This window comes from Thunnus thynnus, chromosome 2 (genome assembly GCF_963924715.1).
Source record: "Thunnus thynnus chromosome 2, fThuThy2.1, whole genome shotgun sequence".
In the NCBI taxonomy this organism is placed as follows: Eukaryota; Metazoa; Chordata; class Actinopteri; order Scombriformes; family Scombridae; genus Thunnus; species Thunnus thynnus.
In genome coordinates this window covers 31,468,604-31,486,911 of record NC_089518.1, presented here as the reverse complement: position 1 = coordinate 31,486,911, position 18,308 = coordinate 31,468,604, and the positions used below count along the sequence as shown (strand labels likewise).

Genomic DNA, 18,308 nt, shown 5'->3' with positions numbered 1-18,308 from the left:
TTTTCATTCATTCATTCATTCATTCATCAGATGGCATGGTACCAAATCATTATTGTGACAAAAGTAATGGCATATAGCACAATTCAAGTTGATTGGAAATGTAATGTATTATGCTACCAAGTAAAGCAAAAAGGAACTCACCTATTGATTTGCTGGATGAAGATGGGTGAAAAATCATCCTCCACCGTCCAGGCACACATGTGCCAACTCTGTTGTAGAGAGCTGCTGCCAGCTGCTGCTACAATGGTGTGATTGCTTGCAGTAATCACACTAATCATCAGCCTTGACCTACAGTATTACATACACACATGCTGACACTCACACAGTTTAAACATGGGGATGAAAGGATTGTTTTTAGTACAATCTCAAAAGTTAAGAGACAATACAGCACTGTAATGTAAAGCTGCCCGTTCTCTTGTACTCTGTATCTACTGATTATCACTTTCTGTCTCTCACCCCTCTTCTCCCTTTCCCTCCCCTCCCTCATTTGGTGACCAACTGATGTTCTGTTCATTTTTGTTATATGAATAGATAAAGCAAATCTCTTCATTTGCATGTAATACAATTAAAACATTTAAATTAAATTAAATTAAAACCTAATTTGGGACGAAAAGACAATTGACGAGATAGGAAATAAGAAAAATGAAGCATTTCTGGAACCCCTTCTGGCTTTTTACAAGTATTTGCTGTTTTACTGTAAAATAAAGTTTTACCTGTGAGGAAGCTTTGCCAGAATGTCAAGAAAGGTGATAAGAGACAGACTCAGAGACTACCAAATGAAATCAAGCATACTCAAACTCACCTTAACATAGCTACACTGACATCCTCTTTCGTTTCTGCGCTTACTCAAACCAACAAATCTCCCCTTAAATAGGCCCTCCAATCTATGTAGGCAGAACCATTTTTGTATTAGAGGGGTCCTTTCCCTTATACCAACAACTGGTGTAAGACAATGTCACTTGTATCAGTTAACAATGTTTACATACACATCAACCACAGTACGATAAACCAAAATAAGTACAAATAACATAAATACAAAACCAAACATTTAACTAAATAAAATAAATCCCCCCAGTACTTGGTCTAACCCATGACACTGGTGATGTCAGCAAGATCTTAAAATCAGGATGTGGTTCAGTACCTCCCCCTTGAAAATAGGATTGCATCATGCAGCAACTGTACCGTGATTGTAGAATAGGTGAAAGTTCAGAGGGATATGATGAGGAGGATGAGATGGAGTATGGCTTCAAATAAAAGAAGAAAAAGACAAGAAAGGAGAGACAGAAGAGCAGACTTGTCAGACTTAAGTAGCCAAGGAGATGAGGGCACCACAAAGAAAGTAAGAGTTAATCAGGAAGATTCAGCACCACAAGGAAAGGAGGAGTGGAAATTTATTATTACGTTTGGGAGGGAAACGGTACATTTTCACCCAATGCATATGACAAAAGCAATTGAAGAAGAAATCGGAAAAATCAAGTTTGCCAAATTCCTCAATAATCGAGGAGTCCTTATCTCTGCTGCAAGTAAGCAACAGCAAGACAAAATTCTCAAGATAGAAACACTTGACGGTGTAAGGATCACAACACACATACCTGGTAGTGTAGCTAAAGTGAGAGGAGTCATTTCAAATGTGCCACTAGAAACTTCCAGAGACTTCGGGCAAACGAAAATGGTGTTAAGAAGGACAGCTTGTCTATACTAGTACAATTTGAAAGCACACTTCCAAAGGAAATTAAAATGGGATGGATCAATTATAGGGTATGGGGATTTATTCCAAACCCTATAAGATGTTACAATTGTCAAAAAAATTGGGCATGTGGCTCAACAATGCCGTGGTAAACCAAGATTTGCGAAATGTGGAGGTGAACATGATTACAGAAAGTGTGCAAAGGAAGTCAAATTGAAATGTTGTAACTGTGGTGAAGAGCATAGTGCTGCATTTGGGGGTTGTGCAGTCCAGATTAAAGCAAAAGAGGTACAGAAAAATACAGTAATCATTAATATATCATATGCAGAAGCACTAAAAAGAGAGTAAATGATGAAATGCAGAGCTCAGAAACTTATAAAGAAGCAAACAGCAAAGGAAGCAGACCAGATGGCGGCCTTCTACCCCAGAGAACAAGTAGGCGAGGGATGGAGCAAGAAGGGAGAACTACAGCCCCAATAATGCAACAGATTCAATGTTCACATAAATGCAAGGTAACAGAGGATTCGCTGGTGGTTAATCAAACAAAGTTCATACCCTTCATCTGTAAAATTATTAATTGTGGCTACCAGGCAGGAGAAAAAAAGTGACAGGATTAAGACAGTGGTGAATGTGGCAGAAGAATTTTTGGATTTTGTAGGATTGAGGGCAGAAGATATTTATGCAATGCTGAAAGTAAACACTGATGGAGGATCTAAGAGTAATGATTAATATTGTTTTTATGGTGATCCATATATTGCAATGGAACACGAGAAGCCTTATTGCTAAAGGCCAAGAATTCAAAAGATATGTTTTTGGATCAGAACCACGCCCAGATACTCTCTGTATACAAGAAACTTGGCTACGTCCACATCTTGATTTTGCTATACCAGGATATACCTCATCCCGATATGACAGGATAGACAATCAAGGAGGTGGTTGTATAACATTTATCAAAAATAAAATAACCTACTGAAGATTGCCATCACCAGCAGAACTGGAATGTGTGATTATCGAAGTGTGTAATGAAGAAGGAAACCTTAAGATAATAAACTTTTATAGTCTTTGCAAGAAGTTGTGTGTTGAAATTTTTAATGCAGTTGCACGTGATAACAGAGGAGAAGTCTGGTGCAGTGATTTTAACGCACGTAATAGCCTTTGGGGTAGTAAACATACAGATAATAATGGTAATGTAGTTGAAGAACTGATGGAAGAAAAATCACTAGTCTGTCTGAATGATAACAAAGGAACATATATATATATATATATATAAATGCTCTTTCATTTATAGATTTAACACTGGTTTCTAGAATTCTGGCATGTTCTTGTGAATGGAAGGTAAATGATAAGTCCAACATAGGAAGTGATCATTTTCCAATTTTTTGTTCTTTAAATCTGAAGGTACATGATCAAGAAAGATACATGTTAGAGAAATGGTGCTTTGGAAAAGCTGACTGGGGAAAATTTCAAGAATATTGTTTGGAGGAAGCTAATTCAATTTCAATGGATGGTAATATAGGAGAATGTGTAACTGTAGTGACTAAGTTAATTTTGAACGCTGCATCAAAGAGCATGCCTATGAGTGGAATTACCGGAAAAAGGAAAGTTGTGCTATGGTGTAATGAGGAATGCACCAAAGTTGTAATAACGTAATAAAGCATTACAAGTATTAAGGAGCAACTTGAATCAAAAACATTTAGTAGATCGGGAGGGAGCCCAGTATTTGTATTTATATCTGTATTTGTTGAGACAGCAAAATTATTTGTATTTGTATTTGTATTTGTATTTGAATAAAAGTGGAAATAGGCTTATAAATCCTGTTTTTGTTTATATATACTCTGTTTATTATACTCTTAATTTTAGAAATTTTAAGTGTAACAATAAGTGTTCATGAATAAACTACCTTATGAGGGAGGTCCCCACACCAAGTTTCCAACTGGAGTCTCTCAGATCATAGGCGACTGCACTGACTACTGAGGTAAAACTTTATTATTGCCTCATTGTAGACAGACCTCTACCTATGTATACACCCATAACACAGAGACAGCACAGCATGTAACATGGAGAGAAGAACTTCAAAGGTGATTATTGCTTTGCACTTTTCATTTATTGCCTACTCTGTGGAAAGGGGAAGGGGAACAAAAGGTTATGGAGAGTCCCTTGAGAACACTTGTGTCAGTAGCTCAGCTTTATCTCTGGGGAAACACCCCCAACTCTGGGAGTGATGTCCAAATAAGGAAATGTGCGTCATGTAGCAGGTGGATGTGACTCCCCTCGTTGAGACCTGCTGATAGACGTTACAGCGGAGCAGAGGAGAGAGACTGAGATAGCGATGTAACCAACCTGCGCACTGAAATGTTTTTATTTTCTTCCTGAGAACAAGTATTTTTTAAATTATTTGTATGAAACAAATATTCGAAAAAACAAAACAAAAAACAAAACACTATTTGCGCTTTGCAAAAGAATGTATTTGTATTTGGGCACACTCCTATTAATAGACCACCAAAGAAAAAAGCTCTGATTCGTAGAGGTATCAAATCTAGTAAAAAGAATGCATGGAGGGAATTCTGTTCTGCTATAGATAAAGAAGTGAAACTACAGGATGTTTGGTTAATGTTGTAATTGTATTGGCAAAAGGAAGTACACCAACATTCCAGTGTTAGAGGATGGAGAAGTAATTGCTGTTACAGATAAAGAAAAGGCTAATATGTTTGGTAAAAGCTTTGCCAATATTCACAGCGGAAATCACTTAGATGATAGTCATAAAAAGAGAAAAGAGGAAGTGCTAAATGTTAATCATGATAAAACTAAGAAAAAGGATGATGACAACTCAACCCTTAATGCTGAGATAACAATTAGTGAATTAAAAATAGCATTACACAGCTGCAGGACAGAACCAACTAAGTTATGTTATGTTTTGTAAACTTCCTGATAAAGTTCTAAGTCTCTGGAACTTTTTAATAAGATTTGGAGAGAGGGATTGCTGGCAAAAAGCTGGAAGAGTGCACTCATTTAGCCTTTTATTAACCCAGTAAAGATCCAAATGTTCCTGGAAATCACAGACCAGTTGCTTTAACATCGCATCTATGTAAATGGATGGAAAAGATATTAGTCCGAGGGCTTAATTATTTCTTAGAACAGAGGATTAATAGCTTCTTATCAGAACGGATTCAAGAAAGGAAGATCTAACATGGATGCTATTGTACGGTTATCGTTATGACTCTATGTGGAGGGAATCCCTCAAGAAAGTGCTTTTAGCCCAGTGTTATTTACTATCATGATCAACGATATTTTTATGAATTTAGATAGAAGGATATGTTCTTCACTTTATGCAGATGATGGAGCTATATGGATTAGGGGGAGAGACCAGACAAGCATGCTAAGAAAGATGAAGGATGCTACTTTAAAGGTAGAACAATGGTCATATAATTGGGGTTTCAGACTATCTACCAGTTAGATGTGCTACATACACTTGACTAGGAGGAGGAAAGTAGATGAAGAGAGGCTTCATTTATATGGGAAACCAGTGGTAAAAGTAAAGGAATTCAAGGATTCAGGAATTTGGCAGGATGAAAGATGTACATGGAAGACACATGTTGTGAAAAACTAGAAACAAAATGTAAAAAAGTAATTAATCTAATGAGAACTATATCTGGATATAACTAGGGGGCAGATAAGCAGACACTACTTACTACTCAATACTCTTAGGAAACAGTGGATTGTTTAACAGAATATAGTAGGTGATAAGATTTTCATTTATTTAATTTTTATTTTTAATTTTTAATTTTATTTATTTATTTATTTGAGTAAGCTATTGTAAACAGGATCCTGTTCTACATACTCCGGTACGGTAGGTGGCAATATGCACCTATAAATTGGCATTGCAGTCCGCCAATAAATGCAAAGAAGAAGAAAAGGAAGAAGAACCTAATCTATAACTCAAGAAACTCAGTACTTTAAATCAATAAACAATAAATAATGACCTTAAATACTTTTCTGTCTCGATTAAACCGTAAATGCAGATGTAAATGTAACAAAACAATGCGAAACACAAACAAAACCCAGGATAGTATGTGACAGCAATGTGACTGGCAAAACAAAACAAATGACAAGTATGGCAAGAAATACAAAGTGTAATGGGGACAGAATGGTTGTCTTACCCACTTTTTCACAGCTTCTAAAAGCTATTCAAATAAAACAATCCTAGAACTACTTTCCGTCTCTGATCTTAAGATTTGATACATTTGATACTATAATAGTCAAAAAAAGTTATTTTTTTAACCAGGAAAAATTAATAGTTTGGTTTTGGATATAAATAGCTTGACTGAACCAGTAAATATTGAACTGTACCACTATTGAACATACTGTGTGTTTGTATGGTAAGTCCTTCATATATTTTAAGTTAATTTACATCTGTTATCATTTATCTTTCCTCTTCGGCTCAACTGGAACATGAGTGTTGAGGTTGCTTGAGCTTCAAAGAAATCTTGGTATGATGTATGCTGAAATAGTGTTGGTGCTTGAATGTTCAATTTTATTAGCCATGTACCCGATGGTTCCCCCCAGCGCTCCTACTCCAGTGACTGGTTGCCTCATCTGAAGTGGATACTGGCCTTTAATTTGAAAGTTTTTCATAGGGAGGGATTTCAGTTCTTCGGTCGTTGTAGGCAAACATTTTCAGTTTCACATCTAATCTATTTTGAAGACCAAATAAATTAAATTGTTCACAACTTCAAACTAGGGCTCGACTAACGATTATTTTCTTCAATTAATTGTTCAGTCTATAAAATGTCAAAAAGTGGGGAAAAAATACAAATTTTAGTGTCATTTGATGAAGCCCAAGGGAACTTCTTCAAATGTCTTGTTTTGTCTGATCAACAGTCCCAAACCCCAAGATATTCAATTCACAGTGATATAACAGGGGAAAGCAGCAAATCCACATATTTGAGAAGCTGAAACCAACACATTTTTAGCATTTTTTCTTTAAAAAAAATAGTGAAACAATTATATCAATCAAAATATAATTGCTAATTAATTTTCTTCCAATCAACTTTATCAACTAAACATTGTAGCTCCACTTCTGTGCCGTTGTGTGTGTGTGGCCCGGAACCATTCAGTGCTCGGTGACTGTACCCAGACGGACATGTTTCTCTGACACACTTGTGCACAGACGCAACGTTTGAAATGGTAAACTTCATTATAGAAATTTCCAATAGGTAGTTGTCAACATCGAACACAAAACAGCTCAGAAAGTTATAAACTAAAATCATAGTTTTACGTGGCTATGCTGTTTATCTTAACTTCCCTTTTGTTACATGATAAGTTGCTTATTTTTGCTGTCGATGTAACAGGCTAAGCTAGGTAGCAAACAGTAATGAATGACCGTTCCTGTGCCTCATTTAAGTTCAGGTTTAATGTTTTTATTCTTTTCTCTTGAAATTCTGCAGGCTGTTACCCTTCACACAGATCTGGGAGAGATTAAAATTGAATTGTTTTGTGAGCGCGCACCGAGGTCATGTGAGGTAAGTTTTTACATACTCTCTTTTACTCTTTTACTGCAATACTGTCGACTTCTTTCCGATGCGAAACGTTTTTGCACATTTAAATATATCTTAATGTTAGGCCTGACATGATGTGTTCTCCTAGAAGTTTAAGACTTGGCTGAAGAAAGCTATTATTCCTCAACTTCCACATTCTTTGGAGTTTAGATTTACAATAGTTCAATTTAGTGCTGTTTGGTAGAGTCTCACATAGAGCTGCAACAATTAGTCAATTAATCAATTCGTTGTCAACTAGATTTATAATCGTTTTAAGAAAAAAGTCCAAATTCTCTTATTTCAGCTTCACAAATGTGAATATTTTCATGTGTCTTCAGTCTTCTATGATAGTAAACTGAATATATTTGAGTTGTGAACTGTTGGACAGGACAAAACAAGTCATTTGAGGCTTTTGGAAACAGTAATCGACATTTTTCACACTTTTGACATTTTATGGACCAAACAATTAATTGGTTATTCAAGAAATTTATCAACAGATTAATCGATAATGAAAATAATCGTGAGTTGCAGCCCTACTCTCAAACCTCAAAATTGTAGCTTTAACATCAGCACATGGTCAAAAACAGAGCACCTTCGTCATAGGTGTCCGGTTAAACTGTCCAGACATTAAAAGGTAATCCACACCATTCAACCAATCAGAATCCAGAGTTTTCAGTGGCCATGGTAACAACTTTACAGTTGCCATAAGGTTAAAAACTGTGTTAGAAATGTGGTACAGTAATTGTAAGGTCTAAACAGAGATTCTGATGTATTTTCTATTAATTACTTATTAATTAAGTAATTTTATATCCTAACATGTTAATTTTAAAATTTTTATTTTGTTTTATAGAACTTTCTTGCCTTGTGTGCCAGTGGGTTCTACAACGGCTGCATCTTCCACCGAAATATTAAAGGCTTCATGGTTCAAACTGGAGACCCTACAGGTAAAGAGAGGAGTGTTGTTGCATATGATCAATGGTTGAAATGTCAGAATTCACACCCTCATGTGTAGTTTCCACTATTTTGTTTAAATCACCCAGGCACAGGAAAAGGAGGAACAAGTATATGGGGCCGCAAATTTGAAGATGAGTTCAGTGAACACTTAAAGGTGAGTATAACCTCTAGCTAGTTGGTCTAAATTTTATTTAAATATCTTATCAGGGTTTGTTGTTTAAAATTGTCACTGTTTGTTCTGCTTTCATTTTGTTTCAGCACAATGTAAGAGGAGTGGTCTCAATGGCAAACAATGGCCCCAACATGAACGGCTCCCAGTTTTTCTTCACGTATGCCAAACAGCCTCATCTGGACATGAAGTATACAGTGTTTGGAAAGTACGCAAATCATATATGGCAATCATGGGTGTATGGTCATGTAATAGATAGATAAAATATGTTCAATATGCAACACAAAATTTGTTTTCTGTAGACAAGATACAAGTTGACCTCAGTTAATTTTTGATTAGTCAACTGACATCTCTGTCTTCAACATGCAGGATTATCGATGGCTTGGAAACACTGGATGAACTGGAGAAACTGCCTGTAAACGAAAAGACGTTCCGACCACTGACTGACACCCGGATAAAGGATGTGACCATTCACGCTAACCCTTTTGCTGGATAGACGACACGCTCTTCAAATTTGTAGATTGGCCTTTAACGCAGACATGGACTCAGATATTCCCAATAAGCCAATTGATACAGTGTATAGTACCTTGTCATGGATGGATAACTTGTCAAAAGCTAGAAATTGGAGAGAAGACCCCTGGACAATTTGCATACCAGCATTTGCTGACAGGTGTGACCCAGAATTTAAAGGACAGGTTCACAATTTTTCAAGCCTGTTTTAAAACAGTAGTCAGGGGCCAAAATGAACATTGAAATATGTTTTTCTTGCTGTAATCATTCCTTCTGTTCATACTTGCCATTAGAAGATCCCACCATAATGCATTTACTATGTAAGTGATGGTCTTTCTGTGCAAAAATGTATTTAAAACTTTATCTGAAGCTAATATGAAGCCTCAGCTGTCCAAATGAGTCAAATCAAGTAGATATCTTTTAATGTTAGTCTTTTTAGTGCAAAAGTTCCTCTTTTTGTTAGAGGGAAAAAGGGAATTTGATGCCAAAAAGACTGTAAATGTGTCAGATATCCACTTGATATGACTAACCCAGACTGCTGAAGCCTCATATAAACTTTTAAATGTATTTTTGCACAAAATGACTGTGTGGACACACTGCATTTTGACCCCCATCACTTACATTGAAAGCACATTTGAAGGGGATCTTTTAACAGCCAGTATGAACAGGAGGAATGATTACAGCGAGGAAAACCTCATTCAGGCCTGTCCTTTAACTCATGTAGGTGTAAGATATTATATGGTTTAAAGACATTATATGTTTTAGTCACTGTCCATGGATTAATCCCAGATATCATCCAGATGCAAAATTCAGGGGTTTGCTTTCTCCAATTTCTAGCAAAATATGATTAAGAATTTTAAGAAATTGTTCACATCCCCCTCAAAAGCATTTGTAATGAAGAATATAGGTTGCTCTTCAACGATTCATTTTAATGCTTTCATAATTCAGTCCAAAAAGTAACGTGTCTGACTTTGTGCAACATTGCTCTACAGATTCTGATCTTTTTTTTTCTTGATAAGACTTTGTAAATAAATTGTCAATGTTTTGTACTAAATAAAACTTTTATAATGAATGTGTTCTGTTTTTAGCATGATTTCAAAACGTTTGCTACATTGAAATATATTTGCAAATGTCTCAACTGGGAATGACGTGGTGCTGAAGTTTTTTTTTTTTTTTTTTTTGGCCTTTATTGACATGTAAAAAATTACAATTTCTTCCACAAAATGATCATGCACAAAATATCAAAATAGAGGAAAAATAAGAAAAAACAAAAAACTGATCGAGGAGGAGTTATAATTCATAGAAAGATTCAAAAGACAACAACAACAAAAAAAACGGATTCATAGTTTTTACACTTGGTTTAGAGGTAAACGAATTGAATCAGTGTTGTAGTCGTAGTAGTAAAACACGTCATCACTAGTGGACGAAACGTCACACTGGCTGTTGCAAGTTCATACCAAACTACATGCAACAACTACATACATAAATGGCCTCAGAGGACGCATTTAAAGTAAGTTTATTGTTTTTGTATATGGTTTATCAGTCGAGTCAGTATGTATTTTCATAACAGCTTTCATACCGAGCGTGACCTTTATTATAGTTCAATCATTTATTCGTATTAAGGTTGTGTGTGCACACCTGCATTGACGTGTTTAATGTGCATTTATAGGTGTCTTCCCTGAAAGGGAAAGTGACCCTGATAACAGGGGCCAGCTCGGGTATCGGAGCAGGTTGTGCCGTCCTGTTCGCCAAACTGGGAGCCCTGCTCGCCCTGAACGGCCGAGACGTGGAGAACCTGAACAAAATAGCCAAAGAGTGCACCGACCTCGGGGCCGCAGAGGTAACTCACACAGTACTGAGGTTTCAGCTACTAATGTTAGAATAATGTTGAATATGAAGAGGACGTTGTTAATCTGCACTGTTAAAACAGATTATTTTGAATGGAGTTATGATTGTGATAAAAACCCTCCACATAAAAAAAACTGTAGGCTAGATAGATGTAACAGTTATTAGCGGTGGTGGAAGTATTCAGATCCTTTACTTAAGTAAAAATACCAATACAGCAATGTAAAAATACTCTATTACAAGTACAAGTTCTGCATGAAAAATGAAAAATCATCACGTATTTACAGCAAAACGTTCATATATATTATTATATTAGACATCATTATATTATTAATACTGAAGCATCAGTGTTAGAGCAGCATGTTATTGTTGTAGCTGCTGGAGGTGGAGCTAGTTTCAACTACTTTATATACAGTTCGATAGTTTAGTCCAGTGGTTCCCAACCTAGGGGTCGTTCTCCTCGAAAGGGTCATCAGATAAACCTGAGGGGATGTGAGATGATTAATGGGAGAGGAAAGAAGAAGAAACAAAGCTCTGATAAACAAACCTGTTTTTAGTTTTTGGACTTTTTCTCTAATCTTTGATCTTTGGTGAAATATTGGATCATTTGAACATTTATTGAAATGAAAGCATGTGAGAAGTTTAGAGGGAAAAATCACTATTTGGTGGAGCTTTTAACAACTCATAGACATCTGAAATGTGATCCCGACTACACACTGCTTTTTGTAAGACTTCAAAAGCCAAAAAGGTTGGAAACCACTGGTTTAATCTTTAACAATGTGTTGTATTTTAAAAGCTTGTTATATTATCCATTGTGTCAAATCTTCATCCGAAAAGTAATAAAAGCTGTCAAATAAATGTAGTGGAGTAGAAAGTAAATATTTCCCTCTGAAATGTAGTAGAGGGGAAGTATAAAGTAGCATAAAATTAGAAGAGGGGGGGGGGGGGGTTAAAAAGAAAGTATAGTACAACTACCTCAAAATTGTACTTAATTTTAGTACTTGAGTAAATCTACTTAGTTACTTTCCACCACTGGGTATTGGCCTAATCCTCAGAGCCTGTGACATTTCAGGTTAATAAATATGAGATATAAGTATTCCCAAATGTAATGAGCTAATCCTGTATTAATGTAATAAGCTCTACTGTATGGTGGGATGAGCCTAAAGCTTATTTTTAAACCTGTTTTTTGAGAAGCATTAAGACCTACCTTGGGGTAAAATTCTCTTTAAAGGCCCATACAAATGTACACTGGACGTAAGATATACAGTTGTCCCTTTTGACTCAGAATATGTCAACACATCATAAAATGTACAATAAATTAAGAACTTGCTGCTTAAAATGAAAACATTGCTGCCTTTTTATAAAGCGATTATTTATTTTCCTCTGTTGGTATGACTTAAAATCTCTGTGTATTGTATATTTGTGCTGTATACATAGATGATAGATAGATGCTTCATTGTCATTGCATGTTAACACACCAAAACTCGACTTAGCAGCATATATAAATATATACAAACATATATAATAATACAATAGTAGTCACAATCATATATAGGCACAGATTTAAGACAGTACACAAATTTGTAAAAAAAAATAAGGAGAGCGCCAACATATTGTTCATTATAATAGTATAATTTACATGATATATTTTGTATGGCCTCTCATGCGGAGAGTTGTGTTTTACAAGTTTCAAATGTTAAAAGCACAATGAAAAAAAAAATAAATAAATAAAAGTCAGGCCTTTAAGAAACACTACATGTGCTTTACCGTGCAGCCCTTGCTTGTACCCGGAGACCTGACTGATGAGGAGACGGTGAAGAAGACGGTAGAGCAGACTATCGCTCGCTTCGGTCGGCTGGATGTCCTGGTCAACAGCGCTGGTATCCTGGCAATGGGCAGCATCGAGACAACAGACTTGGCTCAGTATGACAGGGTCATGAACATCAATGTCAGGTAGGTGTCATAACATCCTAGAGACACGCTGGTGCCGAGCGTTCGTTTGACGAGAAGAGTCAGATGACACGGCTCTGGAATGTAGCGTTAAGTCTGGAGGGGAGGTAATTGGCTAAAGTATGTGACACGTTTTAAGAGTTGATTTGTGGCAGTGTTGTCATGAGTAAAGTTGATATTCATACGCTAAAAGGAAAAAGTCCTCAAAGTAAAAAGCTGTAGAAATATGAGGAAAACCAAACTTGCACAGTTTTTGTGAGATTATGGTTTTATTTTAAGGTATTATTTTCAATGTATGAGTTTCTGTATCTGAACGAAACTGAAAATTATGTGAAATTATTTTAATATTATTTGAATCGTAGTGAAAACAAAATGTTTCAGCAGCAAGATGTAATTTGAGTTGGTTGTTTGGGAAAAGAAGAGTATTTTGTAAAAAAAATAAATAAAAAAATGATGTTCTTTGTTTTGTATGAATGTAACTATATGTAGATTCAAACAGTATGAGTATACATGCTTGACTAAACCTAGATTTTACTATTTTTTGCCGTATGCATACACTATACATTTACTGTATGCATGAATGTGCAGGGTCATGGTTGCAAGTTACCCCTAATACATATAGACTTGATTTCAAGTACAAGGTGTCTTTGTCAGGTGGAATTGGTAGTTTTGTAGTTCACATCATCTCATATAGGACCTGCACCTGCATTTACCACTGCATAAGATTGGATTTGTTACCTTCATTTGCACCACAAACACAGGTGGATATCCTCACAGAATACTGATTCAGATGTGAAAAGAATATTTTTGTAACCCCCTCAGATATCTGTTCTGAGGACATCAGGTGCACACTGTTATAAATCTGCAGGAACATCAGATTGGCAGCTTTATTCACCAGCCACCCAATTTAAATGTAACAGGATGAATTTGTTGGTGTAGGTGCAGTACTGCAGTTATCTGGAGAATCCAGTTACAGATGTTAAGACGTAATTGTCTTTTTCAGCCTTGAGTAGGCAAAAGACTGATGATCCCTTACTTGATATTTAATGTTTTAGTTAGTAGATCTTCTCCCTTTTTTCCTATATTATAGATCAGTATACCACCTGACTCAACTTTGTGTGCCTCACCTCATCAAGACTAAAGGCTCTATCGTCAACGTATCCAGTGTCAACGGACAGAGATCAGTGGGTATCATGCAGCCGGCCAACCCTCCATATAAAATATCTTTATTTGTTATGAAGCATATTGGGGAACTGTGACAGTCTCTTTTTTTTTCTCTTTCTAGTTCCCTGGTGTCCTGGCCTATTGTATGTCTAAGTCAGCGATTGACCAGTTCACACGTTGTATAGCACTTGGTGAGTTAGCAAGAGTCTCCATGTATGTTCAACATTTAAAACGTTCATAAAGATGCATCAGAGCACAAGAAATCACATAACTGCTCTTTATTTCAGAACTGGCATCAAAGCAAGTCAGAGTAAACTCTGTTTGGTATGTATAATTATTACTTTGTGTGTGTGCGTGTGTGTGTGTGTGTGTGTGCTCAGTAATTGACCTCATTAGCATTTTCTTGACCACCATTAACATTTTGGGATACATACAATTCAATTACACAGATCCTCTGAATTTGTGATTTAAAAAACAATCTAATCACCTTTTCCTAGAAAAGGACTGTTTCTAATGCACTTTATTCTACATTCCTACTCTCTCTCTCTTCAGCCCTGGTGTGATCATCACAGATGTCCACAAGAGAGCAGGACTGGATGAGGAGCAATATGCTCAGGTAACACAACATGTCACTACTTTATGTTGCCATTGAGATGGATTAAATCCATTTGCGGTTCTTTACTCAAGTGTTCCATGTTTTTCATGTCCTGGGATCTGATAGCGCAGAAGAAATAAGTGTAAATGCCAACAGGCAATATATGAAACTAACACTGTGGAACATGTATTCCATTATGTGCAGTGTATATGACATGAAACTGATCCTCTGGGTTCAGTTGTGGTCTGGCATGCATTGTTGGAAGGCGTTCCAAACCTCCCCCTAATCTGCGTGCTATAAAGTTAATTTAAGCATACCCAAACTTAAGTCCCCCTTCACTCAAAAATGTGTTTTTCTTATGGTTACTCCACTTGTATATCTGAGCACTGTGCAGAATTATTTATGTGGAGTATGACACTAGAAGGCTGTTTTCAGATTCATCTGCCAAAGTGGGAAAGTGTCTCTGTACTCACCTTAAATCTTAGTTTAAGGCGTGTGCCTACAAGCGTGATTTGTGACCTCACAACAAGTTTGGAGCTACTTGTGGTCCAGTAAGCAACAAACTTGAAGCCTCCAGTGCATATATACTGATAATGGACTTCTAAGTAAAGTAGGACTCATCTTGTGTATATAGTTAAAATCTTGAAATTAACAATACTTGCATATTTAATAGATTCTGGATTTTTCAATGTATTTTGAATATTAATATGTATCCCACATTCTCATTCTGTTGTTTCACCAGTTTCTTGCAAAGTGCAAGCACACCCACGCCCTCGGTCGACCAGGTGAGGTGGAGGAGGTGGCCCACAGCATCGCCTTCTTGGCATCAGATGCCGCCAGTTTCATTACTGGAGTCAACCTACCCATTGACGGAGGCCGCCATGCCATGTGCCCACGATAAGACCATGTACGCACACATACAGCAGTCTGCTAATATAGTGCTTCCAACCTCCAAGTCTGCTTGTGTTTTTGTATCAAATGAGGCTGCAGTTGAAAGAATCCCCCCCCCCCCCCATTGCTACTAAAACTGAACTGAAAGAGAGACGTTTGAGGGAAAAAAAAAAACAAGGCATTACTTCAAGTAGACAATTTTTCTCAGTGTTCACAATGGTGGTAGCTGTCAGGATTTGATAGTTTCAGGTGTGAAATGAATTGAAGCGAAGCTAGAACACACTGCCACAAGTAGGCAGTTTAAATGCATTTTATTCTCTCACCTTGCTAAGAAGTTTTCGTTGAAGAAAAATTGAAAGCTGCTTATCAACAAAGGTTTCAGACATTTATTGAATAACCTGTTGAGTCATTAGACTTCATTCACTCAGCATAAAATGTCTTTACAGACCAAACACTAAACACATGTACCGTAGTTTAATGTGTATTGTAAGAAATCCTCTGAGTTTATAGATTGGTGGGACTAACCATCATTGCTGCATATTTTAGTGACAAATGCATCAACAGTAAGTAATAAAAGATGTCCTAAAATACAGCTGATTGTTGAGAACAGTTTAAGTATAAAAACACATACAGACCGTAGAATTTTTAAACCTCCATATGACCAAAAGTGTGCTGAAAACATGAACTTGATGGTTTTGAACCGGAAAATTAATCAGAATTTAAATAAAATTTAAATAGAATCCATTGTAGATAATAAAGGTTGCATAATTATATACATTTACATTTTGACAAATAAAAAAGAACTTAACTTATAGTGTCAGACTCATACAAAGAATATTGAAAATGTTAACATATGCTACCTTGAAAATATAATTTAGGAGTTTGGCCTGTGTGTATATTATACAATCTTCCCTTTTAAGTAAAGCACAGACATAGCTTTGCTGAGAGCTGACAAGAATTTATCATACGAGTGTCAACTGTTGCAGCACCAGGTGTCACCTCATTGTCATCCCAGATTATATCAGGTAACGTCTTGTTTGCTGTGAGATGAGAGGTGCAGTACGAGGTAGCATCTTGACACACTTTTCTCTGTTCACACTGTGGAAAACCTTGGATCCACTTTTAACATGGAAAGTACCACACAGCAGTTGTTTGTGTGAAGGTATCTGTATAAACGTGGGGTCTCAGCACTGGACAGTTATTAGAGGCTCAAAAAGACTTACCTGGAGGCAGTACGCCTGTGTGTCTGAGGCACACTATATACCTGAATGAGTGATATGATGTTTATACTGTAAAGGCTGTGGAACAATAACTATTGCACTTTATATTACAATATACAGTACATATACATGTATAAATAATACTTAAAACATGAAAGCTGGACTTATTGCAATTGCAGATGTAACTGTTCCATATTTCTGTACACATCACTTCTGTAAAATGTTCTAGGATTTTGCAAAAATCAGGTCAGACCGTGAAGGGAATATGATACAACATGGTCCGAGAGATGACAGAAATGAGACGTTCATATTACTTCCTTCGATTCAGGGCATCCAGATCTTGTATCAAACAAACAAGTCTCTGAAAAAGAAGCTTATTATTATTTTTTTTCCATAGGCTGATTAGTGCCAGAAGTCTTATCTCTGCATTTCCAATGGGCCTTCCCTCTCCAGCGCCCCCTCCTGTTTCTGCAGTCCAAGCATATTTTGTGGAGAGAAAAATGGGGGTCTGCTGTTCTGGAAACCACCAAAGCACCAGTCTCCCCTGTCTGCCATCCTCCATGCAGTCACTCCTTTGAGGAGTATTCAAAGCCCCCGCCACACACATACATACACGCACATACACACACACACACATACACACACACACACATACATACATACACATACACATAGGGGCCCTATAAGAAGCACACTGGTCCAACCTCAAGGTGATAACGTGAACCAGGTTCTGTGGTCGGTAGGTTGTACACATCCACTATGGGGAGTAAGTTTGGATCCTGGGTCTGAAAGATGAAGTGGGTCTGATGCCAGCGGCCATCTTTGATCTGAAAGTCAAGGTTGCAACATGTCACATATTGAGATGATGTGCAAAGATATATATATATATATATATACCAATGGGTCTGTTTTCTAACTTACTTCTAGTGGTATCTAGTCATGCCTATAGTTTTGGGAGGTACGTCTCTGAGATTTCACTGATTTCACTGTTTTCTACCAAAAAACATTGACAGTGTGGTCTAGATTATCCAAAATTAACAGGGAGACTGTTTCTGGTAAGAGGGCCAATACTATTGAATTTGCTGTTGCTGTGTGCACCTCAAACACAATTAAACTCACCTCCACTGTATCGACTTAGAAGCAAACATCTTAAATATGGATGTCTCAAAACTCGGACAACTAAAACAAAACCTTCCTGTAGGGCTAAATACCACAAGAGGAATGTGAGAAAATAGGTTTTGTTGTGGGCTTAGTTCAGTATTGACCTACTTCAATGAGGCAATTAGTTTAGCTTAGCATAATGACTGGAAGCACAGAAAACAGCTAGCCTGGTTTTACTTCAAAGTTTAGAAATTCACCTTAATGCTCACAAATGAACGTGTTTCTTTTGTTTTATCAGGACACAAACAGAAATTTAAAAACATTTAATTGTGTTTTTTTAGTGTGTTACGTGCCCTCAGGAAGTCATCTCACCCCGCCAAGAAAAAGTTACAGCAAACAACTCCCTGTGAAACCAGAACTTCTTGTTTTTATATTTGTCTCAAATGTATTTTGTTTGTATAGAAGATAGATTGTGTTAATTAGTGAAGCAAGGTGTTTCCCCTTACTTCCTGTCTTTGTACTTGACAGATTAAACTGATAATGATCTTCTGATTTAACTGCATTAAGTGTATTTCACAAAATGTTGAACTACTGCTTTAAAAGATGTTAACATTTGGAACATTTGGAGTATTGCATAGACTGTTTACATAGAACAAATTTTGATTTGAACCCATGCTGTAAGGATAAC

At 36.6% G+C, this 18,308-nt stretch overlaps 3 protein-coding genes across 6 annotated transcripts in view; 2 read left to right on the top strand and 1 right to left on the bottom strand.

Annotated features, from left to right (window-relative positions):
- Nucleotides 1–6,777: 6,777 nt before the first annotated feature.
- Nucleotides 6,778–9,926, top strand: ppil3 (peptidylprolyl isomerase (cyclophilin)-like 3). The gene is made up of 6 exons (XM_067616510.1): nucleotides 6,778–6,871; nucleotides 7,132–7,206; nucleotides 8,072–8,165; nucleotides 8,262–8,329; nucleotides 8,434–8,552; nucleotides 8,714–9,926. The coding sequence occupies exons 1-6, from the start codon at nucleotides 6,869–6,871 to the stop codon at nucleotides 8,838–8,840; spliced, it is 486 nt and encodes a 161-aa protein (XP_067472611.1). The 5' UTR covers nucleotides 6,778–6,868; the 3' UTR covers nucleotides 8,841–9,926.
- A 324-nt stretch (nucleotides 9,927–10,250) lies between these two features.
- On the top strand, nucleotides 10,251–18,177 carry zgc:101858 (uncharacterized protein LOC449555 homolog). Of its 3 annotated transcripts, none has more exons than XM_067616490.1 (9): nucleotides 10,251–10,364; nucleotides 10,524–10,694; nucleotides 12,474–12,652; nucleotides 13,740–13,833; nucleotides 13,935–14,004; nucleotides 14,101–14,137; nucleotides 14,366–14,429; nucleotides 15,151–15,315; nucleotides 17,962–18,177. In XM_067616490.1, the coding sequence occupies exons 1-8, from the start codon at nucleotides 10,341–10,343 to the stop codon at nucleotides 15,307–15,309; spliced, it is 798 nt and encodes a 265-aa protein (XP_067472591.1). In that variant the 5' UTR covers nucleotides 10,251–10,340; the 3' UTR covers nucleotides 15,310–15,315; nucleotides 17,962–18,177. The 3 variants fall into 3 exon arrangements, with proteins under 3 accessions (XP_067472591.1, XP_067472600.1, XP_067472584.1); XM_067616499.1 differs by lacking the exon at nucleotides 17,962–18,177 and adding an exon at nucleotides 16,917–17,614; XM_067616483.1 differs by lacking the exon at nucleotides 17,962–18,177 and having other exon boundaries at nucleotides 15,151–15,363.
- The window catches only part of col27a1b (collagen, type XXVII, alpha 1b), a 70,449-nt gene continuing 67,713 nt past the window's right edge, over nucleotides 15,573–18,308 (bottom strand). For both annotated transcript variants that reach the window (XM_067616464.1, XM_067616471.1), the window contains exon 61: nucleotides 15,573–17,346. In XM_067616464.1, coding sequence (XP_067472565.1) covers nucleotides 17,200–17,346 — 147 coding nt within the window. In that variant the 3' untranslated portion in view covers nucleotides 15,573–17,199. The remainder of the gene's footprint in view (nucleotides 17,347–18,308) is intronic.

Bases quoted from the DNA above. Each gene is read 5' to 3' on its own strand.
- ppil3 (XM_067616510.1), top strand. The intron at 8,330-8,433 runs GTGAGTATAACC...ATTTTGTTTCAG, and splicing joins AGTTCAGTGAACACTTAAAG to CACAATGTAAGAGGAGTGGT. The intron at 8,553-8,713 runs GTACGCAAATCA...TTCAACATGCAG, and splicing joins AAGTATACAGTGTTTGGAAA to GATTATCGATGGCTTGGAAA.
- zgc:101858 (XM_067616490.1), top strand. From the start codon at position 10,341: ATGGCCTCAGAGGACGCATTTAAA. The intron at 13,834-13,934 runs GTGGGTATCATG...TTCTCTTTCTAG, and splicing joins GTGTCAACGGACAGAGATCA to TTCCCTGGTGTCCTGGCCTA. The intron at 14,430-15,150 runs GTAACACAACAT...TTGTTTCACCAG, and splicing joins ATGAGGAGCAATATGCTCAG to TTTCTTGCAAAGTGCAAGCA.